Below are 27,269 nucleotides of genomic sequence, written 5' to 3'. Positions count from 1 at the left end.
GATCGTCCCATTAGTTCATTTCTTTAGTTTCTCGCTCGATACACAAGCCAAAGGCCCCTCGGATCCATCCTGCCTTCCATGTTCATTTTCCTGTACAATCTAAGATTAAAAGGAATAAGCCTAATGCCCAGTAAGGAAAAACTACTAAACATAAAACATAAAACTTAAAATATAAAATAGACTTCAATATTAATGATCATTAACTCATTATCGTAGTATGTGATAAAAACCACTATAATCCTCTTATTTTAACTATTATTTTAGAAGTAAGTTTAGATACAACTATAGTCTACGATAACAATAAAAATCTCAGGATTTGCTATATAAGCAACCATATTTCCCGAATGACTAAAAACATAAAAATTAAACATACAAACACATAGCACATAAAATCTAACTTATTTTCCTTACTAAAATCGAGATATTGGAGACAAGTGCGGGATGAGAAACTCTTAAAACCTAACATTAAAAACCATAAGTTTCCTAGCGAAAAGAAAATGAAGAGAAGACTTAAACCATCAGAATAAAAATTGTTTGGCATTGTTTTCTATATTTTGTTTTTAAAATTGTGTTTTTAGAAATGAGAACAGAAAACAGTTTTTGTAGTTTTAAAAAAACAACAAGTGTTTGGTTAATGTTTTCTAAAAATAATTTTATAGTTTTATTTTTTAAAAAATAAAAATAAAAAATTAATAAATATATTTACAAAGAGAAAAATATTTTAAAAGTTTGTAATAAATAATGAGATAAAGTAATTTGAAAGAAAAAGTGATGAAAAATAAGGAGAGAGAAAGTAATGAGAGAAATTTTGAGGAAGAAAAATTGATAAGAGAGAAATTGATGCAAGAAAAAAATGAGAGAAAGTGATGAGACAAAAAATGGCGAGATAGAAAAAATGAGAAGAGAGAAAATGATGATATAAGAAGTGATGAGAGAGAAAATGATGAGATAATAAGTGATGAGAGAGAAAATAAAGAGATAAAAAGTGATAAGAGAGAAAGTAATGTTAGAGAAAGTGATAATATATTAATGAGAGAGAAAGTAATGTGACATAATAATAATTAAAAATGTTATGCGAGAAATTTTTTTTTAGAACAACTAAAAACAACTTTATGTTGTTCTCAAAATTTTTTGTTTTTTGTAACTTTGTTTTTAAAAATTGTTTTCTGAAAACAATACCAAACACCCCCTACTTGTTTTCAAAAAATAATTTTTAGGTCTTAAAAACAAAAAATAGTTTTTTAGTTAAGGAGCCAAACACTCTCTTAAGTTTTAAAGAAAGAGTACCTAACCAAAAGTCATTATGACAAGTTAGGATTTTAACTAAAAGAAAAGAATAAAAATAATAGAAATATACTAGATTTGAGGATTAAAAGTACCTTAGATAGCTAGAGCTTCAATCTATACCACAAACACCAAAATCACACTATAACTTACTTCCCGAGTGTTTAGAAATGCTTAGATTTGAAAGCTTTAAACTCCAAAACACTAGTGTTTCTCTTTAGAACAAAAATGGCAGCTTGGAGGCTTTGAGAAGTGTTTGAAAAATGATGCAAATGACTAAGTGAAGGGTCCTATTTATAGGGTTCAAGGAGTGAAACTAACTCCCATTAAAATGAATAAATAAATTAATAAAAATGGCACTTTTCGCTCAAAAAATGCCTAGAACTCGATTAAAAATCGTTTAAGAACAAGTCCAAGTTGTTGAGGATTGATTATAGCTTCGGATGCCATGGAAATTCAAAAGTGGCACACACAGTCAATACATCGCCCACTATAGGCGATATATTGCCTGTCCTGATTTGTCGAGTCCCCATGGTTTCGATCATGCAAAGTTGATGCGTTTTTTCCGTATTAGCGTAGGCGATATATCGGCTTACGCTTATGTACTAAACTATGTTTTTGCACGTTTTAAGCACACCTAAAGTTATTTAAACCACTTTGACTGATAAATATGGGATCCTAGTATCTGATGGAAGGTTCTAGACTTCCTAGGCTTATCCTTGATTATATTATTCATCTAAAATCTTTAAATCCTTAATAAATATACATGTGAACATTGTCACACTCTTAATCATTCAATTCAAATCTTAGGCTATATTAATAATATTTTTAGGACCAAGTACAATAATTAAACCTTATGATAAAATTAATATTTCTAAACTATAGGCTAAATTTATAAAATTCATAACTAACTCTACGAGTTTCCAAATAATTCCTGGCTTGGACCAATATCATGAAAATTAAAGTTACTATAGCATAAGATAATATTATCTAACTAAGTAAAATTTTGAGGCACTACATTAACGCCTCATAATTTGTCATTAATTTCTAATATCCTCAAATAATTACCAAATATTTTCTCATTACCCAATAAATCTCGATAATGTACTAAATTACTAAAATACCCCTAGACTCACCCCGACCCAGGTATTTAATCTCGATATGACTAAACCGCTAACTTGCTTCCTAGGATCACCTCGTGCCGACTAACCCAAATATATCCACATAATAAAGTGGTCTCAATCACAAAACACACATATATATTCAAATATGCCATCAACGGGCCAAAATTAAAAAAAATGTCATTCTAATAAAAAATAGACTCACATGTATGCTTAATACACCTAAACATGTCAATACAATCATATTATAATATAACTCACATAATTCATATAACACATGCATATAATCACATAATTAAATCAATTATTGCTACTATGACCCCCTAATCAAGGCACTAAGCCTTATCAGGGAAATCAAGATGTTCCAGATTTTTACCTCCATAATGTGTTTGGAGGTTACAAAGTCATGTGAGAAGAGTATAGAGCTGTTTGGAAAAATGCACAAAAGTGATATGCTGAAAGTTGGCATGTGGCCATGGCCTGGTGGACAAATGCACATGGCCGCGGCTAGGAATGCTGGTGGTCGCGGCCAGAGACGTGTGCAACCAATTTTACTCCGTTTTCCACTTTGAACGGTTCTAAAAACTCATGTAACTCCAAAAAACTCATTTTTGATTCCATATATATCCATTTAAACATTGGTAACTGCCATGGAGGTTGGTGAAATTTGAAATTTAAAGGGTGTCTCAAAACTCTATAAATAGGAGTCTATTACTAACTTGTAAGACAATACTATTTCTATCCACTAGAGCACTTTGCTAGAAATACACAAAATATGTTGATTATTTCAAAGAGTTATTTTCAATATTGAGGAAATCCCTTAGTGCTAGAGATTGGGAAAATAAGTTTTTTGGCAAAATTTGTAAACCTAGTTCGAGTTGGTGATTCTCAATGCTATTCACTTTGGTTGTGTGAGTGAGAAATTTTCGCTTATTATTGTTGTTATTTCTTATTTCTAATATTGTTTTTATTTTCTATTTTCTCTTTACATATTTCTTTGTATATTTTGTTTTAGAGTTGTAGTTCTTATAATTCTATTATTCTTCTTATTTCTACATTTACTTGTATTCTAGTTATTGAGTTGTAATCTTATTTAATCAACAATTTTATATTTGTATTATTTTGCTTAGAGTTGTAAGAGTCTTGCTATTTTCCATTGATGCAATATATTTATGTCTTATTTCACTATAACATATATGTTTGGATAAACAAAATACATTATGTTGACGCCGTTTTTCGTCAACAATGAAATAAGAGCACGAAAACAATAATCAGTAATGGCCAATAAAAATATGATAACACAATTGAGATTTTTTACGTGGTTCAGCAGTTAACTCTGCCTAGTCCACGAGTCTTTGTTATTAAACTTAAGATGATTTCTGGAAATTCTTTAAGAATGAATTCTCCAGAGTTTCTCTCAAGATCACAAAAATTCGGTCCTTTACAATGGTGCATGACCTCTCTATTTATAGAGAAGATTTCAGAATACTATCCCACATATTTCAGGAAGTTATTCTATGTATGCAAATAAATTAAATGACATTAAAAGCCTGCAATCCTATATACAAGGAAACGTCCCTTGAAGATCAGGGGGCGTATAACTGAACAATTAATATCCCTTGATTATAAGGGATTTATAGCAATCAATATAGACCGCATCTCTTATTGGTGATTCATTAAGATATTCAAAGTTATTATCTTATATTGCCAATGCCATATTCACCCAGGTCTCTTATTGACTTTTGAGCTATAGCATCTTCCCGAGATCATGCGACTTTGAGCTCATACTTGTGTCAGGCTCAGACTCCCTGATCCGAGGTTATCGCGAGAACAGACGTACTTCGATGTCTGTCTTTCGAGCTTGTGAGGATCTCGAGGCTACCATCTTCGAAGTCGTTTCTGCTTCGCAGACTCGATGCCTAGGTTGCGGACACGTTCCAGACATTACGAGTCCATTCATTGCAAATCCAGCTTTCGAGATCACAATCCTTATGGCTCGAAATCTGGGTGTAACACATTAAATGATAAAATAAATTATAAATAAAAATAATAATAAATTTAAGCACTTAAATATTTTTCAGTTATAGTTTTGAAAACATAATTGATAAAGTAATTTAAATACTTTAATATGAAATTTTAAAATATGTGATAGGAAATTATTATGACTCATATATTACTTTTTATTTTTTTTAAAATTTATTTATCTTATTTAGATGACTAACGTTGTTACTTTAAAACTAACAGTGTTAGAATACTGATAACTCTACAAATTAGAGTTATTTTACCATATTTTATATGTTAATTGTTGCTTAGTTCTTGAGTTTTTAATTAACTTATTAAGTTTTTAAGTAATTTTAAATTTATTAGTCTTATTTTGATTTTATATAATTTTGTGTGTTTTTATAGTTATTTTGTTGTAAAATATTGTAGCTAATTATTTGAATTAATGTTGTTTAGTTCGAGGTAAAAAAAAATGTTGTTTTAGTGAAACTAAATGTTCAACTAAATTAAGTCTTAATTAATATTTTCAATGAACTAATATGATTTATTTTATAGTTGAAAATATTTGAATTTGATTTAATTTATGTTTTTTTTGTTAGGGATTTTGGTGTATTTTTGCTCTTGAAAAGCAAGAAAACTAAAGATTAAGAGTGGCATTTTTTGAATAATGGCATTTTTGAAAGCATCTCAACCTTTCTCCTCACCAGGCCCACTCCAAGGCCCATGCCTTCTCCACGCCAAGCATAAATTGGTCTCAGTGTTGGACCCAAAACGGGATGTTTTAATAATTAAGCTCGCAAGTGCACGAATCGTTTCGGAATATAATGTTCATGTAAGTACGAGGTCGAACCCATGGAAGTTGACTAACATCAAAAGAAACTATTTCAAACAAAGCAAGAATATTCTAACCTAGTTCCAAATATTTGATGAGATTTTGTTTTAGAAAAATAAAACACAAGTAATAAAAAGATTTAAGATTAAATAGAAAAATTGTTTTCAAATGAGATATATAAAATAAGATTATTAAGATTTTAGAATCCACAAAATGCAAGTTCAATAGTATTTATAAGTATATTGATTCCCAAGTTTTAATATAGTTGAAATAAATCACACTATATATTTTTTCAAAATATATTTTCTATTCAAGCACAAGTTACTCTTTCAAAAAGGTAGGATTTTTCTTCACTTATATAAGATACAATTTCTAAGCATTAGTTGTGTTACAACCTAATGAAACTACAAAAAATCAAAGAGATTATGTTTAAGCAAAATATGATACTTATGCTCTAAGAATTAGATGTGAACAATTTAATGAAAAACATTTAATCAAAGAATATCATATTTTTGCATAATGAAGAACTAAGTGTAATATGCTTTAACACTCAATAATAGATGAAAAATGCATATCATTGATAGAAAAATCCATAAACAATGTTACACAAATGGGAAATCAACATACAATGAAAAATACTATCTAGTTACATTTTGCTTCATCATCATCTTAATAACCTTTGAAAAAGATTAGAAGCTCATAACTAGATAAAAATTACAAAATAACATACTTGACATGCTCTTCAAAAGATGAAAATGGTAGAGAGAAACTAGTGAAAAGAAGAGAGAAAAATGTGTAGAAGAGGTTGAAAAAATATGAAGAAGAAGAGCTCCCCAAATGGTCTTACAAGACTCTATTTATAGGCAAAATATGGATATTAAATTAATCAAATTAAAATAAATAAATTGATTAATTTAATTGTGTTGGGAAGTGGTAGGATAAATAGAGTAAGTGTAAGAGTATTGGAAAGATGAAATGTTTGGTTGGGTAAAAGATTAGTGAAAAGCTAGGGTAAAAAAAAAATGAATTAGGAATGTTTATTTAGGTAAGAAAAATAGGGAAGAGTGAGTTGATATTTTAGTGAAAAATATTGGAACTAAAAATGTCACTTTTTGTGGCTGTGGCAGAGTGCAAATTGGGTCAGGCATTTGGGCCTTGCGGACTGGGCTGGCCCACGTTGGGGCTACTTTGTTGATGACTTGGGCTTCAGGCGTGAGGGATGCATATGCAGAAGTTGATGGGAGGTGGTTTCGGTGAGGCACTTGCTGAATTGCTGAAGGGAAAGTGGGACAGGTGGCGTGCTGAGGCTTCGTGGATGCTATATGTGGAGAGAAGTGACCATGGGCTGCTTTGGTGGCTACTTGCTGAAGTGAGGCGTTGGTGCATATGTGATGGCTGGAGGAGTGATACGGGCCAGGGGGCAATCAGCAGTTGGGCTTGGGCATGGGCCTGGAGACAAAAGTGCCACTTCTTTGCTTTTCCTTTACAAAAATATCATTTTTTTTCACCATTCTTCTTGCTTTTCAAGAGCAAATAGCATACAAAAAAAATTCCCTATAAACCAAACATAAATTAAATTAAAACTAAATATTTTCAATAATGAAATATACAACAAAAGTTCAATGAAAATATTAATTAAAATTTAATTTACTTAAACATTTAAGCTCAAAATTGCATCTTTTTACTCATAACTTAACAATATTAATTTTAAATAATTAAACCATAACATTTTACAATAATATAACAAAAAAATCCATAAAATTAAAATAAGCCTAATAAATTCAAAAAGTAATTAAAACTTAATAATTTAATTAAAAACTTAAGAACTAAATCATTTTTAGCTTAAAAAATGTGGTAAAATAACTCTAATTTCTAGAGTTATCACTCAGCATCACCAATTGATGCCACCAAGCCTCTGATGCCACGTGGCCTTCACTCCAAGCTTCCTCCTTCAACATATATGACTTCCACCAAGTCACAAATCATTCCACAAGCTGCCCAGCCACGGCTCAATTCTCCACCAGCCCAGCCGCATGTCCACACTTCTCCCCAACGTGGGCCAGCCTCCACAAGCCTGCCCAGCCATTCGGCCCAAGCTCCAGGCCCACGAAGCTTTCAGCTGCCAAAACAGCCTCCAACTCTCTGCCGTACAGCCTCTTGAGCCCATAAAATTGCATTTTGTCCCCTATGACAAAAATGCCACCTTTTTACCCATTTTCTACACACTTTTCACCCCAAAATCATCATCACTCCTACAATTTACCCCTATTTACCATATTATTATTAATTTAATCAATTTACTTAATTTAAATTGATTATTTTAATAATCTCATTTTGGCTATAAATAAGGGTTTTGAAGACCATTTTGGGGTGCTTAATGTTTTGGTTACCATCTTTTTCTCTCATTTTCTCTCTACCATTCTCTCTTCCATTTGGGTTTTTCAAGAGCATTTTGCAAGTATGTATGTCATTTATTTTGTAATTTCTACTCTAGTTATGTGCTTCTAATCTTTTTCATAAGATTATTAAGATCATGATGAAGCAACTTGTAACTAGATAATATTTATGTTGTATGTTGATTTCCCTTGTAATACAACAAAGTTTATGGATTTTTCTTCTATTTCTCTCATCTTAAATATCTTGTATTTTAGATTGTTAGAACATATTTACACTTTGTTCTTCATTAGTGCATAAACATAATATTCTTTGTGTAAGATGTGTCATTAAATTGTACACATCCATGCTTAGAACAAAAATATTATGTTTTGCCTTATAAATAATGTTCATTGATTTATTTGTTATTTCATTAGATTGATTTACACTAAATGCTTTGAAATTATAATTTTGAAAAGTGAAGAAAAATCCTATCTTTTTATAAGAAATTTGTGTTTAAAATTATAAATATTTTTGGAAAATGATAGTTTAAATTATTTTAACTATCACTCAAACTTGGGAATCAATATACTAATAAATATTATTAAACTTACATTTTGTGGATTCTAGTATCTTAATAATCTTTTCTTTTAACACTTATTGTCAAATCATTATTGGTTCATTTTCATTCTCTTAAATAGCTTTATTTGTCAATCTTTTATTTTATGTTCATAATATTAAAACTCATCAATCTTTGGAACTAGGTTAGAATTTATTACTTTTGATTTAAAATAGTTTCATTTTCGATTTTAGACAACTCCTTTGGGTTCGACATCCTTGCTTACACGATCACTATTCTATATGGACGATTCGTGCGCTTGCGATATATAAATTTTTAAACATACCCGTTTTGGGTCCATCAAATACAACTAAAAAATATTAAAACTAACGAAAAACAATAATTTTCATTAACTCATATTTATAATATATAAAAATATATATAAATTTTTAGAGTGTAAATATAACAATAAAATAAATAAAAAAAGATAATTGGAGAAACCATAATATCACCTTATTAATAACGAGACTTGTACGAGGCTTCCAAAATTATGAAAAAAAGCATATAAACATATCATATAAAGTGTCGAAGTTTGCATTAATCAATTATTTTATCAGGATGAATCTGCTTCAAAATTAGTTTAATCCACATTCACATTAAAAAATCTTGAGTAATTGGTTTTAAAACCACCTAGTTTTTACATTTCTTTACACTTTAACTCTCATTCTTTATTTTTGGTGGCTACACCTCCAAAATCACTATTCTGTTAACAAATCCACCATCGCCTTAGCTCTAGACAATTATCTGCCGGCGAGGACACATGTCCATAAAGGTCATGTATTAAATACTATATTATTTATTTAAAAATTATTTTGAAAATAAATTTAATTAATGAAAAAAAGTTTTGAATTTAAAAATTAAAATTTCTTACTTAACCTAAAGTAAACCTAATTTTTAACTAATTAATTCATAAAATCAAATTAAAGATGTCTTAAACAAAACCTAAAATCAAAAATTAAATTTGGGGTTTACCTTTTTCAACCCAATCTACCTATTCATCTTCCTCACTCACGCTCATAACCTTCACCACCTTAGCCCCTCTCTCTTAGGAACAATTTGAAACCCATGGCAGATTTGGTGCTCGGCTTGGGCGACTGGAGCCGTTTGATGGAGGCAAAGGACGACGACGGGATTGAGAGGAGAGGACTGAGCACATCGAAGCTAGCCAACAGACGCCGTCGACCTTGCAAGTGGATAGCGGCAACCTCGCAAGTCGGATCCGGATGCACAAATGGAGCCAACGATGAAATCTCTACACCTGCGAAGCTCGAAAAGGGAAAAGAAACGAGGATGCACCAGATCTGTGGGCATAGGTCAGGCAGGGAGAAAGGTGTTACTGGTTAGAATTAGGGTTTTTTAGTTTTATTTTTATTAAATTAATAAATCTAAATTAAGATTAATTTTATTTAAATATATTATTAATAGATTATATTTTCAATTTTAATTATTTTTTAATGATTTAAAGAAAGAAAGAATCATCCTTCTTTCTTGGGAAGAAAGATGATTCTGGCGTCCCTCACAGGACTAAGTCCTTTATGTGGGGTTCAGAAATTTGTCAAGTGTCAAAGTTACATTGATATAAAAATATTAACTTTTGAGTATTATGACTTGGTATAACCGATTGTGATTTTTTAGCTGACATTGTTTTAGTAAGTGGGGGGTAGAAGGGTAATTTTAAGTCCAATAAATAGTACAGTTGAGGGTTTTATAATAAATATAGGTAAGAGTTGAGACTTATTTACGATTGTGGACACGTAACTATTTAACTGCTACTAAGTAACTATTATAATTTACTTAGACAAATGTATAATAAAATAACGTAACAAAAACTGAAGCTGTTATATATTTTTTTATGCTGTATAAGAAATGAATATAATGTGGTGGCAAATTTTTAATATTAATAATTCGAATATAATGCGGTATTCTAATTTTTCTCAAAATTTGTAGAGATCTAAAGTTACAATTTATCAATATAGAGAAAATACTAAAAATAACATCAATAGTGATTTCACTACTCGAAAAACTTCCTATATATATACACAACTCAAGCAAATTAAGCATCATTTAGATTCATGCATGCATACAGTTCAATTAAGCTACACACGAACATACACACCGGATCCAAAGTTAAAAGAAAAAAATTACTTATATTATATATACACATGATATATATCTCCTTAATCTGTGCTAAAAATCTGTTGTGTTCAGGTGGTCACAAATAGCGGCCCGTCTACCAAGAAGAACAGACAACGAAATAAAGAATTTTTGGAACTCAACACTAAAGAAAATGTTGAAATTAGTCAACAACAACACATCGACTACTGCTACTATTGATACGACAACGACCAACATCATCATCATCACCAAATGACATCAATTCATTAGAACAAGATCAACCACCACCACCATTATTCACAGTAGACCACCTTGTCCTCAACAACAACAACAACAACGTTGGAGATCAGCTACAACAACCGATGCTTACGCAGCAGGTTCCCATGCACTTGGACTACTACTACTGCTAGTCATCTTGCTCTTCATCCACAACTACAGCAGGTGGTCAGTTTGACCCTTTCTGCATGCACATTATTCTAGATTACAGTACTCATACTACTACTACTACTACTCATGCAGACAGCTTTGGCTATCATAATTCATCATCATCATAATCATATCATTAATCTTGGAGATTATGGGGTTTTGGAGACTGCTGGTGATCATGATCATACCCGAGCTTCAACCAAAACGGCGACGACAACCATAAACTTCTCTTCGGAGTCGGGCGACGGAATGAAGCTTACTAGGGCTCTTACAACCTTTTGTTATTTTAGAATATAATAACCAAACCAGTGAAGAGGAATAGTTGTCAGTTATAGGGAAGAAGTTATGGGTATTTTCGTATTTTATATCCACTTAAGCTTCAGCTCAAATCTTGCCGTTCAATCTAATAAACCACCTCATCCAACGACAAAAAATCACTACAGGACTCAATCCTGGAAAACGAACTGAGGGACTCCAGAAGGCCCTTTTAAAGAATTAAACTTATTTAAAATTAATTTTAATATAATAAATTATGACATGGCCGAATAAGAGACCCATGATTGTCATTTTATATAGTCACATAGCCCTTTTTTTTTTTTTTTTTTTTATAACAGAATTGAACTAACGTAACAATGAATTTTACCAACAAAAATAAAAAATGAGGATTAAGCATAAGAAAATGTAAATTATAGGGTGTTTCCCCGCCAATTACTCAAAAATCTTTTTTTAAAAGTAAGTATAAAAAGAGTGACTCATTTAAAAGCACACATCAAATTTTTAAAAATTTATTCTTTTGCGATTGAATAGCTATATTTTCGATAAAGATATATCAGATATAAAAACTTAAAATTTAATTATTAAAAATATGATAGGTTGGACTATCTGTCTATTGTTTAAAATTTTTAATATTAAAATTATAAAATCATTTTCAAATAATAAACCAATCAACCTCTTACATTTCTATGGCTCAAATGACAACCGACAGACGGAAAAAAAACTATCTAGATCCCAATTTTTTTACTGAATATCAAACTTACATTTTAAATAAATTCAATAATATATATTTTTTATTTTACAAAATTCATCTAAGTATCATCTCATTTTGATTTTTTTTAAATTATCTTTTTGTTTTATCAATTTAATTATTTTGTTATATATTGAAACTAGAACTTATATAATAATAAAAATGCAAAGCTTACACACATCACTATAAATAGTAAAAAAAATAAATTAAGAACACGGTACTGTACAAAAATTACAAAAATACAATACTGTACAAAGTTTACAAAATTGTAATAGATGATTGCAAATTTGTAAACTACAAACAAAAAAAAAAATGTATCTTGCCATTTTGTATTTTTGTAATTTTTGTCCGATTCTATTTTTTATATATTTTTTTTGGACTATACATTTTTGTAAATTTCCCAATAAAAATTATTAAATACATCCCAGCCATACATATTATACATAAATTTTTAAATATCATTTTTGGTTGCAAAAAATTAAAAACACTAAGAAAATTAATTATACAAAACAAAATAACAACCTTATGAAATAAATAAATAAATAAATTTTGACCAAAATCAAATATAAAAATGTAAATTTTGATAAAATTTGTGAATTCTGCAAAACAGACGGTGAAGTTTAGTATTTAGTTCAAACTCAATGTACCAAATTAAATAATATTTTTATAAAGAAAAAAAAAATATTTTTTAATAACCTAATTATTCATATTTTATTTACAAAGATTATATATTTATATTCCTTGTGTTTTTTTTTTTAATGGAAATTATAACTTCATTAACCAAGGAATTCAGTTACCAATGTTGGCAACAAATCAGCTGGGACATCCCCCAGACTGAACAGATGATCAGGATACAAAATGGACGCTCTAGCAAAGTCATGAGCAACCATATTAGCTGACCGTTTAACAAAAGAAAGAACTACATTTTGCATATCACCAAGAAAGGTTCTACAATCGTTTATAATCTTCCCAAAAGGAGAGATCATCTCAGTGGTACTTCGTATAGCTTGAACCATCACTTGGCAGTCAGACTCCACATATACTTGATGCCATTGTTTCGATTTTATCCAGCTCAGGGCCTCGCGCATCCCCATCACTTCTGCTAAAATTGGATCAATGCTTCCATGATAAAGGCGAGTGCCTCCTTCTAGTAACATGCCTTTGTCATCACGAGCTACAAAACCGACCCCAAACTTTTGGTGCTCCTGGAAAATTGCTGCATCCACATTCACCTTGACACTGTGTAATCTAGGAACAGTCCATTGCTCAGCTCCATCCCCCCTCTCCAACGTCGAAGATGATGAATCAAAATCAGATTTCTGAGCATTTCTCCAATGGTCAAGGAATCCTTTTGCAGAACCAACAATATTAGAAGTACCAGTGAATTTGTTATTCCAAACTGCATTGTTTCGAGCTCCCCATATGGCCCAACAAACTGTAGACAATAGGCACTGAGTCTCTGAATCATATCTCTGAAAACATTTGATCACCCATTCTAAGAAAGTCATGCCCTGTGTTGCTTTTGTTCCAATACCCACTCTATTCCATACCTGCTCAATCACTCTACAAGACACCAGACAGTGTACAATAGATTCATCTTCCATACCGCAAATTGGACATAAAGGGCTAACCTCTATTCTTTTTGTGAGTAACTGGATCATGGTAGGAAGACAGTTTGTTGCAGCCCGCCACATCAAATTCTTGACTTTCGGGGGGATCTTAAGCTTCCAGAGTCGTTTCCAAAATGGAGTCGAGTCCACCTCATTCCAACGCCCTAGCCTCTTCTGTATTAAATTATAAGCACTCTTAACTGTGTACATTCCCGAGGTCTCTTGAGACCAAATATAATGATCATCCTGTTGGTCAAACTGGATAGGAATGCCTAGTATAAGATTGATATCCCTTTGCTCAAATAAATCTCTAATGATCTCAATGTCCCAATCCCTCCCTGATATGCTCATCAGATGATTTACCTTTGCCTCCTTTAGTGCTGGGTGAGTAGAAATAACCATAGGATTGTCATTGTCTGGTAGCCAGGGGGTGTTCAACACATCTATCCTTAAATCGTTGCCCACACACCATCTAGTGCCATTACGAACCATGTCCTGAGATTCCCATATACTACGCCAAACAAAGCTTGGATTATTCCCCAGTTGAGCAGATAGAAATGTGCCTGTCGGATAATATCTTGCGTGGAAGACTTTAGCTGCTAAGGAATGTGGTCTTGTTAGGAGACGCCAGCCTTGTTTTCCCAAAAGGGCATGGTTAAAATCTCGTAAGCTCCTGAATCCCATTCCGCCCACACTCTTGTGACGCCCTAGTTTATCCCAAGACATCCAATGAATCCCACGACCTTGTGACCCAGAAGACTTCCACCAAAATCTTGCCATTTGTTGTTCCATGTCTCTACTTATCTCAGCAGGTAATAAGAAGACACTCATTGCATAACTAGGGAGCGCCTGAGCCACTGTCTTAACCAATATCTCCTTCCCAGCTCTAGATAAATATTTTTTGTCCCACCCTTGCATTCTCTTACGAATTCTGTCCTTTAAATAACCAAAAACTGCCGTTTTATTTCTCCCTAGCGTACTAGGTAGCCCAAGATACAAACTATTGCCGTCTGCCATCCTCATTTGCAGCTGAGTACATAAATTGTTACGCATAGCATCATCAGTATTATTGCTAAAAAAGATAGAGGATTTACCAAGGTTAACCTTCTGCCCTGAAGCTTCTTCAAACTTGTTAAGTAGCTCTTGTATTTTGGATGCTTCATCAACCGTAGCCTTACAGTAGAGATAGCTGTCGTCTGCGAACAGCATATAAGAGACACGTGGTGCACCATTTGCAACTTTGCACCCATGGAGCCAGCCATTCCTTTCATATTTCCTTATCAGTGAAGACAGACCCTCAGCACACAAAATAAATAAATAAGGGGACAAAGGATCCCCTTGCCGAATACCGCGTGAAGGGACAATTGGCCCCATTTCTCTCCCCCCGAGTGATTTTGTAGCGGGCAGAGGTGACGCATTTAGATAGTAGATGAACCCAATCTCTGTGAAAACCCATCTTCAGAAGCATAGCATTCAAAAAATCCCACTCAATGCGATCATAAGCCTTGCTCATGTCAAGTTTCAATGCCATATAGCCTTCCTTGCCTTGTCTCTTCCGTTTGAGATAATGCAGTATCTCAAAGGAAATCATGACGTTGTCAGATATTAAACGACCTGGGATGAAAGTGCTTTGATTCTCCACCACTATTCCGTCCATAATTGGTTTCATCCGGTTAGTGAGAACTTTGGTGATGACCTTGTACATAACATTACAAAGAGAGATAGGTCTAAGATCCGCCATAGTCTCTGGGTTCTTTTTCTTTGGGATCAAAACAACATTGGCCATACAACAATTCTCCTCAAACTCGCCCCTTGCAAAGAACTTGCGCACTTCACTTACAACATCACTGCCAACGATAGTCCAACACTTTTGGTAGAAAGCAGGTGTCATTCCGTCAGGTCCCGGACTCTTGTCTGGATGCATTTGGAAAACCGCCTTCTTCACTTCCTCTTCATTGACTGGTTTGAGTAATTCTTCATTGACTGCGTTGGGGATGCGATGCTGAACACACTCCAATATCTCGGTGTATTGAGCCCCTGAAGTCGAAAATAAGCTATTAAAATATTCAATCATCACTGATTGAAGTCCATTTTCCCAATCAACAAACTCCCCTGCCTCATTTTTTAGCTTCTGGATTGTATTATTCCGTCTTCTAGTGCTAGCTGCCTTGTGGAAATATTTACTATTTTGGTCCCCCTCTTTAAGCCAAAATTGTTTGGCTCTTTGTTTCCAAAACACTTCCCTCTGGTCAAGAATGTCAAAAAGCTTCCTCTTTACTTCATCATACCTTTGAATGGAAGCAGAGTCTCGCTGCCTTTTTAAATACTCCAGCTCTTGTTTACAAAGTCGAAGTCGTCGTCGGAAATTACCAGTTAGCTCCCTTCCCCACGTATTCAATTTCTCAGCACAAAAATGCAATTTTTCTTCAAAAGATTTCCCTTCTTGACTGTTCCAGCAATCCCGAACCAATTGGTAGCAAAGTGGCTCTTTGAGCCAAGCATTTTCGAAGCGGAAATGACAATGAGTGAAATGGTTCTGCACGAAAATTGGTTCCAGAAAAATAGGATTATGATCCGAAGGAGAGGTTTCCAAATTAGAGATCTTCGAATTCGGAAATAGTCCATTCCACCTGGAGTTGACGATTGCTCTATCCAGCCTAATTTCAGTCCAATACTCAGTTCCTCTCCCCCTTTCCCATGTAAATGGATATCCCACCAGATCAAGGTCAGTAAGATCGCCATGGTTCATAGCCGCTTGGAAGCCATCAATCAACCACTGAGGATACAAACTACCCCCTCTTTTGTCTTCATGAGCTGCAATATTATTGAAGTCACCAATGACACACCAAGGAAGCTGGGACGATGCCGCCAGTGAATGGAGAAGAGTCCATGAGGTGCGACGAAAATTTCTTTTGGGTTCTCCATAAAATCCAGTGAGACGCCAACGTGGTTCACCCTCCTTAATCACTTCGAGGTCTATGTGGTTGCTTGAATAACCCAATAGAAACCCCTCTTCGGCATGTTTCCAGAGTAAGCCGAGCCCCCCACTTCTGCCTTGGGCCTCCACACAAATTATCCCTTCAAAGCCCAACTGATGACCAACCCATTCCAGCCTTTGTTTTTGACATTTTGTTTCACACATAAAAAGAAAATTGGGTTTTTTTTGAGCAACAAGCTCCTTAAGGAATTGAAAGGTCCCTGGGTTCCCAAGCCCACGGCAATTCCAGCTCAATACATTCATAATGCTTGGCGGGTCTGTGAAACAGAACCCGCCCCAAATACGTTTTTTGGGCCACTTGCTTCTCCCGAACTCACTCCAGTAGCCTCTGAATTGATAAATTCATAATTTTTGTTCTCAAAGTGACTTGGGCCTAATCCCAGGCTTTCATTGATGTGGGAGCCCATTACAACATCTTCCTCCAAAACAAGCCCAGTTGAATCATTCCTTGGGCCTATAATTCCATGCCCGATATTCCCCCTTCCCAATTGTTCCACGCGCTTCCTTTTGGCCTCCATAACAAGAAGGGTGTTTGGATAAGTCACACGTGGAGCCTCATCACTTACATTAGCAGTTGACTTTCCATTATGGTTATATCGTGGGCTGGCCGAAATCAAATGACTTGTCGGTCCCATAACTGCTCCTTCAACCCCATTAGCTTCGCCTATATTGTTGGGAGGGTCATATAGTGGTTCCTGATTTTTCGCCAAAAACATGTTGTCTTGCATGGTCCTGTTGACACTTGGAGGACCCGAATTTGGTTGCTCTCCACCACTGTAAACCGCTCCTTGCCGTAGCCACCGTGAGCCAATAGTATGGTTCCGACGTCGAGGTGCAGCCTTCATGCCCAGACCATACGGTTTGACGAGAAGATGCTGAGGAGTATCGAAGATTTTTTCACAAAAACGTTCAGAATGACCAAGTATGCCGCAGATGAAGCAAAACGTAGTCAAATCTTCATACTTAAACTGTACACAGCAAATCTGCCCATTTTGGTTCTTGATATTCATTTTCCGCTTCAAAGGGAGATCCACATTTAGCAAAACCCGAATGCGCATATAATCACGCCAAACACCATTAAAATTGTTTAAGTCGGATTCCACGAAATCTCCAATACGATTACCAATATCCCGTACCACGCGTTCCGACATAAACCCCGGAGTCATGCCATGAAGTTGCACCCAAAAGTGTAACCTGTTCAAAACCACAGCCCGTGGATTCTCTCCTACTTTTAGACGCTCAAAAACCAACGGGACCCGATCGAAAGTCCATGGACTGCCTTCCATCACACATGATATATCTACCTCATGGTAGAACTGAAAAAGATACCGGTTCTGCTCAAGCTCCTTAACGTATACCCCCCGTCCCGGTCTCCACAACAACACCATTTTGTGTTGCATCGCCTGAAAGTCAAAACATCTGTCTGTGAGAAAGCGACCAACCAAGCACCATCTAGCATCGACTTCAGATAAATCTTCCACTCCTTGATCATATATCAAATCGTCCTCCTCTTCATTTTCCAATGAGATGTTCATGTATTGATCCTCCAGGCTTATTTCACTATTACGGGCTTCATTGTCTTCCATTGATAAGATGATAGTTTGATACAGAAACTTACGAAATTATACAAAGACAGAGAGAATATCTACCATGTCAAAAGACAAGACACTGTTGGAGAAAAAACTTCTTTATTCTTTATTAATGTGGACTTTTTATATTCCTTGTGTTTGAATGACTGAAATTAGAAAAATAAGCTAACCTTGTGATTGAAGTTGGAGAGTTTCCAACTTCCTGAATAGTACCAAAGAATAATCATCAAATTGCAATCACATGCTTAGTGTTACACAAAAAACTTGATCCCAAGGATAAGCTGAAAAAAATATTCAGAAGATATGTACAGTTTGTACCAATCAGCCTAACATTCTTAGGTTTAATTAATCACTCTATTTATAATTCAAAACTATGTTGTATTTTTATTTTTTTATTTTAGAAGCCTAACATGCTTCTACTCTTTACCTTTGTTTTCAAATCTTCCTCTGAAGGAATTTCGCCACCACTTCTTCGAACCGTGGACCACCACGCCATAAGCTCATCCTGCAATACAGCAGACAGTGCAAGCCAACATAACTATCGATTAAGAACATAATAATAAAAAAAATGAGTAACAAATTTGGTAGTTTTATACTTGCTAAGGAAGACACTAAATAAGTATCAATGTATCATTGCATTTACAATAGTAGACTCAACCTATTCACTAAATACATAATTGGCTCCAAACAAGATTCAGAAGACAACGTAGAGGCTCTGATGATGGTCCTGCTAGTGGACATGAGGCCATCGAACCCCATGGGTACGAAGAGTCATATCCGAGGCATAAAAAAGATTTAGAACAAATGATATCAATCCAGATAGACAAGCAATCTTGTGAATTTGCCCCATCGGGGCGGTTTTGCCCTGTATCAAATGGGGCGGGGCGGAAATGGATTAAGACAGTTTTGCTCTGTATGAAATGGAGCAAGGCGGGTTTTTTTTGCCCGCTCCAAACTGCCTCATATGTAATATAACTTAACATTTTCACTTATTATAATAAAATTAAGGACTTTGCATTTTAAAAAAATCAATAGTTTAGCTAAAATATAAATGAGGTTTCATTTCAATTGTGCTTGTAATGTTACCCTTCTTTTATATTTGTTGGGTTGTCTTAGGAATTCCTTTATGCTTACAATGGTCCAATTGAACATAATAGTTTTAATGTAAGGATTAGAACTTTATTTTTGAAAAATTAACGTACTTTTATTTGTAATGGGTGATTAAGATATGTCAAAAACTGGAACATGAAAAATCTTGCAAAATTCTATGGCGGGGACCATGATACTTCGTTGTAAGAGGAGACATTACAATTATGAAATTTCTTTTGAAATCCTCCCTAGCAAAATCTAATTGAGAGCAATCTGGTCAAAAAGATGTGATCCACATTACATATAGTCAAATGAACTTATAATATCAAGAGAAAGATCATTTAACTTGAGAAATGTGAGAATGAGTGAGCTAGTCAGATTATATTTACCTCAAGAAAATCATGGTTGGAGACGTATTGACTCTCAACCAGGCATCTAAATCCTCCCACGTCCACAAGAACAGAACTTTTTCGGTCTTGCGGTTTGTTCTCTATTTCTGTTCCTGCATATTTTGACAAGGAAAAGCTTCTTTGAAATCAGGCTTCAGATGAATGTGTCGGGAAAGTTACTTAATAACACGCTACTCGATCCTCTTAAGAGTTTTAAGATAAAAGTTAGAACATGGTGTAATTCTAGCTATACCAACTATGCAAGCAACATGGTAGCCAGTTCCCCCTAGTCCCTCCTCCCACTTCCCGAGCCTCAAACGCAAGAAAAAGCCACCGATGCGCGAGAGTGAATTATGAGAATTCATCCACCTAAACATAAAACGTAACAAAATGTCAACAACACAAGCAAAAAACATTAGAGTACAGTGAATTTTAGATGCTAAAACCTTTTGTTGTTTTGGCCTAGATTACTCCCTTTATCTTCAACCGCTTTAGTTTTTTGTAAAAAAAGTATTAATCAGTGATAAAACTCCAAACAAATAAACTGGTTATTGGGATTTGATGATATTTCCTAAAAGCACTCCTGATCAGTCGATATATTCCATTTCTGAGCACCATATGAATTATTAAGCGAACTAGACGATAAAAATATGGAAACATCTTTAGTTGGTCAAAACTTCCACAACTCATCTACTTGTCTCAACTCAAGCTTTCCTGTTTCAGTTTCCAATTTTTTTTAAATCATTGAATGAGCAGAACATATCATGATGATTAATCAGTATGCACACCATGTGAAGATAGAAAAAAATAGCAGGCAAGTCTTGTAAAAGTTGTAACAGAGTTAATTATGTCAGTTAAAACAGTTACTTACTTCAAAATATTAGTACGGGATAAACGAAGCCTTCTTACAGCATCAAAGAGTCCTTTTGGCACATCCACGTTCTGCTGACTGACAAAGTATGAGAAAGGAATTATCTGTTTCTCATTCAACATGTCTACCCCAGAGTTTGAAGCAATGTGTTTCGTAACTGGACTGGTACAAGATATATTTTTCTCAACATCAGTTAGGAAGTTCAAGTTTTCTTTGTTTACTATATCAAGCTGCAGTTTGCCAAAAGAAGCATTAGATTCTGCTTGAAGACGTTTTGTTGAGGATGTGTTCGGGCATGCAACAGCCCAATGATTACGTTGGAAGCATCTTAAGCACAAACAAGACAGTTCTTTTATTCCACTATATGTATTTACATTCCTCGAGAGTTCCTCAAGCTCGATTTCAGTGATATCTGAACAATCTTGTAAATGATGGTCGTTTAAGCCACAGAATAAACATGTCATGCTTGCACGAGCAGAATTATTCGTTCCTCTTGATGGAGTAATGTGCTTAAGAGCATCCAATCTCCTTGCAAACACAGTAGCCATTGCATCCGAAGGTTTCAATTTAGTAGAAGGTAAGAAAGGATTTAAGTTGTACATCGAATTCTGACCTTCTAAACTTTCAACCTTATTAGCACTATTCTCCAATTCTTTACCCGAGACAACAACTAAATCTTCTGAGGAATGAACCTTAGCCTCCAAAAGCTTTAGGCATTCGGTGGAGTGCTTGGGACTTACACCAGCATTCCAGTTGAGATGATCCATGTTCGACGAGGAACTCAGGTTTTTTGGAGCAAACCGAGTTACCCAAAAGCTTCCTAGAGGGTCATTGCTAAGACAAAACGATGTTTTTGCTGTAGATGGCTGCAGCTCAGCAGAAATTATTTTTTCAGCACTGATTGTCTTTTGTCTACCGAGAGAGGAATTCGAGTTTGTTCTCTCTTTCTCTTTACTAAAGGACAAGTGCCATTTACTATTGTTATCTTCAGAGTTTGTATTGTCTTTTTCCTGACTACCTGCAACTTTATCCAACGGCATCATAGGCTGCATTGCGGAGTCCTCATTTCCAGATGTAGATTCATTGAACCGCCCTCTCATCAGATGAAGCGGTTTGCTTATGTTACTATTCTCTCTGTGACAAGCAATGGGAGTTGCATTAACATCACACGTTTTACTTGATGATTTAAATTCCTTAGATCCTTCTCCAACTTGATACTCGACATTCAGCATTCTGGTTTCTTGAACCTCTGCCTTTGAGCAATACAAGGACTGAAACATTGAATGGAAACCAATAAATTTGGACCCCGAATCTTGGTTCTTGTTGAGGGTGATGAGCTTTTTATGAGGACTTTCAAGTCTATCATCATGAGGTGTAACACCGAGAGGAAAAGGTGCCTCGTTCTGTACTGATTTTGAGAAGCCCTTCATCATATTCGATATCCAATTCATGAACGAACTATCTTGTCTAGTAAATGATGTCACACCCTGAGCACAATGAACTTGTTTCTTGAATCCTTTATTCCCAACAACCAAATCTTCTTCAAAGTTTCGCTTTCTCTTACTGGTTGGAAATAATCCAGCACTATTACAACTTTCAACACTCTCATGGTTGCCCCCGTCTTCATCTTTTGACATAATTCCATCAAAATCTCCGTCGGAAAAAGTTTTTTCCTTGCCCTTCCTTCTATTCATGTGGACTCTTTTAGTTGGAGAATGTTGATCCGGAAAAGTCTCACTTGTAGGAGCTGTTACCTCATTCTTCTGCTGAGAACTTCCTCTAACCCCAGGAGGCATTTCAAATGCTACAATCTCATCTGCGGCAGCACCACCACACACATATTCACTTTTGAGATTCTGCAAATCATTCTCAGAAGTTGACTCCATTTTCTCAAGACATCTTCTACTGCCTTGGAAAATCTGATCAGCTACCAGATCACCAGCAGCCTCGGTCTTATTCACACAGCGCCCTATCTGCATCGTGCGATTGCTACTGTCAATGTTTTTGCCTGATGATGCTTCGATTTGTGCCTCGTCAGGTTTAGGCTGATCTGCTTTTATTGACAAGATTTCAGTATTTTTTATGCTAACCTGACCTGGAAACAAAAATTAAATCACCATGTAAAAACTATGTTGTGTCAACAATGATAGAGATTGAGGCTCAAAAATTGCATTCTGCTTAATAATCTTCTTTGGCTTACAGAAAATATACATTTTTCTAATGAGACAAACATATAAATTGTAAAATATTTTACACCTCAATCCAATGAAAGCTGCATGGCTTTTCTGAATCCATATAAATTGTAACATTCACCTGGAGAGTTTGCAAAATAGCTGTCTCTGTTCTCAGTAATTTTCGCTATTTGGGATTCGACATGACCAGAAATGGCGTCCCCTTTACTCTCTCCAAGCTCCTCCATTTGATCATTTTCTCTAGTTGTATTCATTTTCTCTGCATCACCATCATTTCCTGCTACAAATAAGTTCTTCAGACCCGAGAAACTTGAAATGGTAACTTAAACAACAACACATAAAGATAGCACACAACACTTAAACAATAACACATAAAGATAGCACACACAACACTTAAACAATAACACATTCCCTAATCTATACTTCAAATTAATGTACCTCAACAAACTATTCTCACCTGTCTCATACCGGTCACTCGGTCCACATACAGGCATGACACTGCCATCACTTCCATCAGATCTGGTCTGAGAATCTTCGCCGACAACTCCAATTTTCATTTGAAGTGTATTCAATATAGGGGAGTTCTCTTTGTGTATACTTTTCTGAGTAGTAGAAGTAGTAGTATTCCTGCCTATGGTGCTCGGTGGTAAAAGAGCCACATTACTTGGACCTGCACCCCAGAAAAGTGAGCATTTTGTTTGTGCAAAGCCGAAATCAACACATTTTAGACTCAAACCTTTGTGTGGAGACCAAACTAGCTCGGACAATGGGTTGTTGGCCACAAATGTCATGTTTATTCCTGAACCTGCATTTGCACCTGCACCTGAATCATTGTTCAATCTTCTCTGTATGAACTGATTGGAATAACCCAGACCAAGTCCTAATTCAGTCACCGGTTCTATGCTCTCATTCTCTACATTCATTTTTCGATCAATTAACTCTTAAATGAGCAAATCCTGCTATGGCCAAAATTTACCACATTAGCATGTTATTTCATGTTAACAATTAATGTCAAGTATGAATGAATACAACAAACAAAGGGGAACAACTTTCATTGTGGTGACAAAATGGTGTAAAGATTTTATTGCAATTCATTCAAAGTGAGATGTCTTATTTACAGTTACAAAGTGTCATTTCCATCATTTTCTACAGGGACTACACAGCTCATACATAACACAAGTAAAACCTCATGACCAATAACACTTAATTCAGGCCGCCGCCACAAGTACATTTGGAAATTACGAAATCCTAATGCCTATGCATCTTTACAACAAACATAGTTCGGTTTCGACAAACCTTTTTTTTTTTTTTTGAACTAGTCTCTCCGTCTGATCCTACAATATTTGGGACTATTAAACCATAGCAATTACTATTTAAGTACTCAAATCAAAAGAGACTCGAACCTCGAACCTAAACTAGAAGGGACTCAAACATTAAAGCAGATTCGAACAGCAGACTTGAACCTCTGACCTTGTGAGGGCAAACCACATGTCTAACCGTTTAAGCTACCCCTTTTAAGTAAAACTACACTCAACAAGCATCTTAACTGAATAGAAAACATAGCAGAAAGAGAGAAGCCAGTAATCTGAACAATATTCATTGCAAAAAGCTCATAATAATGCCTAGTTCCAGACCCCAACTCACACCCCTTTTTGTAAACTTTTCCTAATACACATCCATATACTGAATTATACCTTAAATGAATACTTAAAATAATACTGAGTACAAAGAGTAATTACTCCCAAACTTTGAGCCTACTGTGTATATTTTTCCTTCTCCATTATGGAAAATCTACTAACAAGAGGTTCACAAATTTTCACTCAGATGATGTATCTAACATCAGATTATGAAAAAACTATTATCTTGTGTACTTGGGTAATCTTATAAGTCTTGAAAGAATAGGAAAATCACATGTTGAAATTAAAAGGGTGTGCATTTATATATAAAAGTCAAGTCAATTACTCTTTAAAAGTACACTCAAAGAACTTTCTTTTATGCCAATAATTTAACAACACAATACCTTTTAAACCAAAAGTAATAATTATTTAAGCTGAATTATTAAATCAATATGATAACATCAAATCATGCACACACAATATAAAATATTCATCATCATCAGAAATAACAAAAGACTTCAATAATATAGAATTGAATTGTGAGTAGTAGAAAAAAATTCTTATATAAGACTTTGTGAGAGGACACAGAATCATTATCCAAACAAGAAAGTTTCTTCAGAAAGAGTAAACAGAAGAATAAAACTACTATTCATAAACAAAAACATGAGAAGAATATAAATTTTTTTAGAAATACCCCATTAGAGGAAAAGAATTAAAAGACTATTAGCTAGCTGTGGAGACCCACAAACGGCTTGTCGTTTAAACAGAATAGAGAAGAAAGAAAGAAACTGCTTTACTTAGAATTTGTTCTCACTCTCTCTCTCTCTCTCTTCTTTGACTCTTAAAGGGCAGTCCCAGAAAAACTAAACTCACAAGTACAGAACCCAAAGAGAGAGAGAACAAAGGAAAGTTTATCTTGAGAGAGAGAGAGTGAGGAGTAATGAGTTGAGAGCGATGAGGAGTCCAGCCGAGAAGGGCTTGTACATGAAGCTCAGAACTTTTTGTAAGATTCTGAAGCATAAGGTTGACAATGTTCCACGTGGACTCATTTCATGCCAAACACTCCAAGTTGAGGCTTATTATATCCTTTTGTTTTCTAAAAGTTACCATTTTTTTTGGGATGCTGTTTTTAACTATGTCAACTACTAAATGTGTGTGTAACTAAATGAAACTGATCAAGTACAAGAGGAATTTCAGTTCAAGTAATAATAAGATGCAACGAGAGAGCAAACAAGGATTATTTGTGGTGAAATCCTCTATTTTTAGTGTTATTTTCATTTAGGCCCCTAATTTCTAAATTTTGACATCCAAATCTCAAGCTTCCAAATTGAGATGCATATCCTAATTTTGTTTTTTTTTCTTTTTCAAAATGAAACCTGTACTGATCACATTTTTTAAGGGATATCTCATGGATGCACCCTATTGTTTTGGTAAAAAGATTTAAACAAAAAAAAAGAGTAGATCAAAATTGAGCTTTTATACCCTTTATTATGAATAATAATCATACATACCTTAAATTCACAAAATCAATATGAAATTGTACTTTAGGCTTAAATTTGGTCAACAAATTTTTCAATATAAGCAAATTGCTCCTTAAAATTTAAAATTTCTTGCCACGTGTCAATTTATAACGATTTTTATTTTAAATTGATTTAAAAATATTTAAAACATATTTTAATAAAAAAAAAACAGTAATTAACGTAAATATAAATAAGTTATTTTTTTTTAAAAAAAAATCCTCTCCTCTCACTCCCCGGTTCTTCCCCCGCCTCGACTTTCACTCTTCCTCTTTCTTCATATGTGTTCTTCTTCCCCAAGACTCAACAACTCATGATTGGTGGCTTTAGATCTGGACGATGAAAAAGGCTTCAACGACGATGACTTTAGATCTGGAGGATGGAGGCTTCGATGGCAACACCTTCAAATTTTGAAGACGAGGGCTTCAACACCGGTATCTGAGCGGGAACGAAGGTGACAGGTGGTTGTCGAGGCAGAGGGACTGGGATCTCCAACTATGTGAGGTGAGATTGGGTGTGAGGATCTAGGGTTCTCTTTCTGATGAAGTTTTTAGTTTTATCTTTTTTTTTTCTTTCAGAAACTTGACATACAGGATTGGACTGACACGAGCATCAAATCCAGATGCTCTTGCTCTGACGGTGGACGACAGTGGAATATGCTGATGATGGTAGATTGAGATGGGGACGACTTGGACTGATTGCTTGAGGTTTTTCTGGGTTTATGAAAACTTGAATAAGATTTTTATGGGTTTTCTTGAAATGAGTTTCTTTTGGGTTTAGAACAACTTGAATGAAAGCAAGTCCTTTAACAAAAACGTGGGTTTGATTTGTTTTTTTTTTCTTATTATTAAATTTGTGTGTGTTTGAAATATGAATTTATTTTTGGTTGAATTTGTTTTGCACACATTTTATTGAAAAATTCATGGTAGATTGCGTTTTTTTTTTGTTCAAACATGTGTTTATATGTTCAGATTTGTGTATATATTTTGAAAGATTTGTTTTTTTTAATGGATTTATGTTATTATCTCTAATGAATAAATTTTAGTTGGATTTTGTATTTTATTTATGTTTTGAATCAGAATTGTTTGATTCTGGATTTTTTCCTAGGTTGAAGGTTGACGAGAACGAGAGAATTAGGTTAGAGTATTTTGATTATCAAGTTGAAGAGAGAGAAAGAAGATGAAGATAAAGTTATGTTGTTAAATTTGGTGTAATTTATTTTAATGTTGATGTTAAATCTATTTATGTTTTTTTTATATATTTTTATTAATTAAATATATTTATAAATAAGAAAAAATTAATTAAAACCAATAAATTCATTATAATTGAGAGTAATATGGTCATTATGAAAAGTATGTCCACCAAATTAGAGTGGAAGATACAAATTTTAACCGATTTTTAAAATTGAGTAATATTAGTAATAAAGTGTACTAAAATAATAGTTTATTAAAACACAAGGTACTAAGCATGTACTTTCCCCCAAATAAAGATCATATCTTTCCTAAATATAAGATGGCAACTACATAATAAATGCAATGAGATAATTTTTAATTATGTAAGAAAAAAAATAGGAACAATCAATGATATTTTAAATATAATAATA

At 34.2% G+C, this 27,269-nt stretch overlaps 1 protein-coding gene and 1 long non-coding RNA gene across 10 annotated transcripts; one reads left to right on the top strand and one right to left on the bottom strand.

The window, feature by feature from the left end:
* Nucleotides 1-25,080, bottom strand: LOC133819046 (uncharacterized). 9 transcript variants are annotated; one of them, XM_062252200.1, is made up of 9 exons: nucleotides 24,844-25,073; nucleotides 23,270-23,489; nucleotides 22,991-23,203; nucleotides 22,655-22,813; nucleotides 20,342-22,436; nucleotides 19,724-19,839; nucleotides 19,471-19,583; nucleotides 18,420-18,497; nucleotides 1-99 (listed from the first exon to the last, which is right to left on the bottom strand). In XM_062252200.1, exons 2-9 carry the CDS (start codon nucleotides 23,454-23,456, stop codon nucleotides 16-18), a joined length of 3,045 nt encoding a protein of 1,014 aa, XP_062108184.1. In that variant the 5' UTR covers nucleotides 23,457-23,489; nucleotides 24,844-25,073; the 3' UTR covers nucleotides 1-15. The 9 variants fall into 9 exon arrangements, with proteins under 9 accessions (XP_062108184.1, XP_062108185.1, XP_062108182.1 ...); XM_062252201.1 differs by lacking the exon at nucleotides 1-99 and adding an exon at nucleotides 4,310-4,408; XM_062252198.1 differs by lacking the exon at nucleotides 1-99 and adding an exon at nucleotides 9,122-9,531.
* A 196-nt stretch (nucleotides 25,081-25,276) lies between these two features.
* LOC133819047 (uncharacterized) lies at nucleotides 25,277-26,723 on the top strand. Its single transcript, XR_009886260.1, has 2 exons — nucleotides 25,277-26,170; nucleotides 26,245-26,723. It is a non-coding gene; the product is annotated as an uncharacterized LOC133819047 (long non-coding RNA).
* The last annotated feature ends 546 nt before the right edge of the window (nucleotides 26,724-27,269 follow it).

The sequence above is a fragment of the Humulus lupulus genome, chromosome 2 (genome assembly GCF_963169125.1).
Source record: "Humulus lupulus chromosome 2, drHumLupu1.1, whole genome shotgun sequence".
In the NCBI taxonomy this organism is placed as follows: domain Eukaryota; kingdom Viridiplantae; phylum Streptophyta; class Magnoliopsida; order Rosales; family Cannabaceae; genus Humulus; species Humulus lupulus.
The sequence above is the reverse complement of the archived record's forward strand: the minus strand, read 5'-3'. Positions and strand labels throughout refer to the sequence as shown.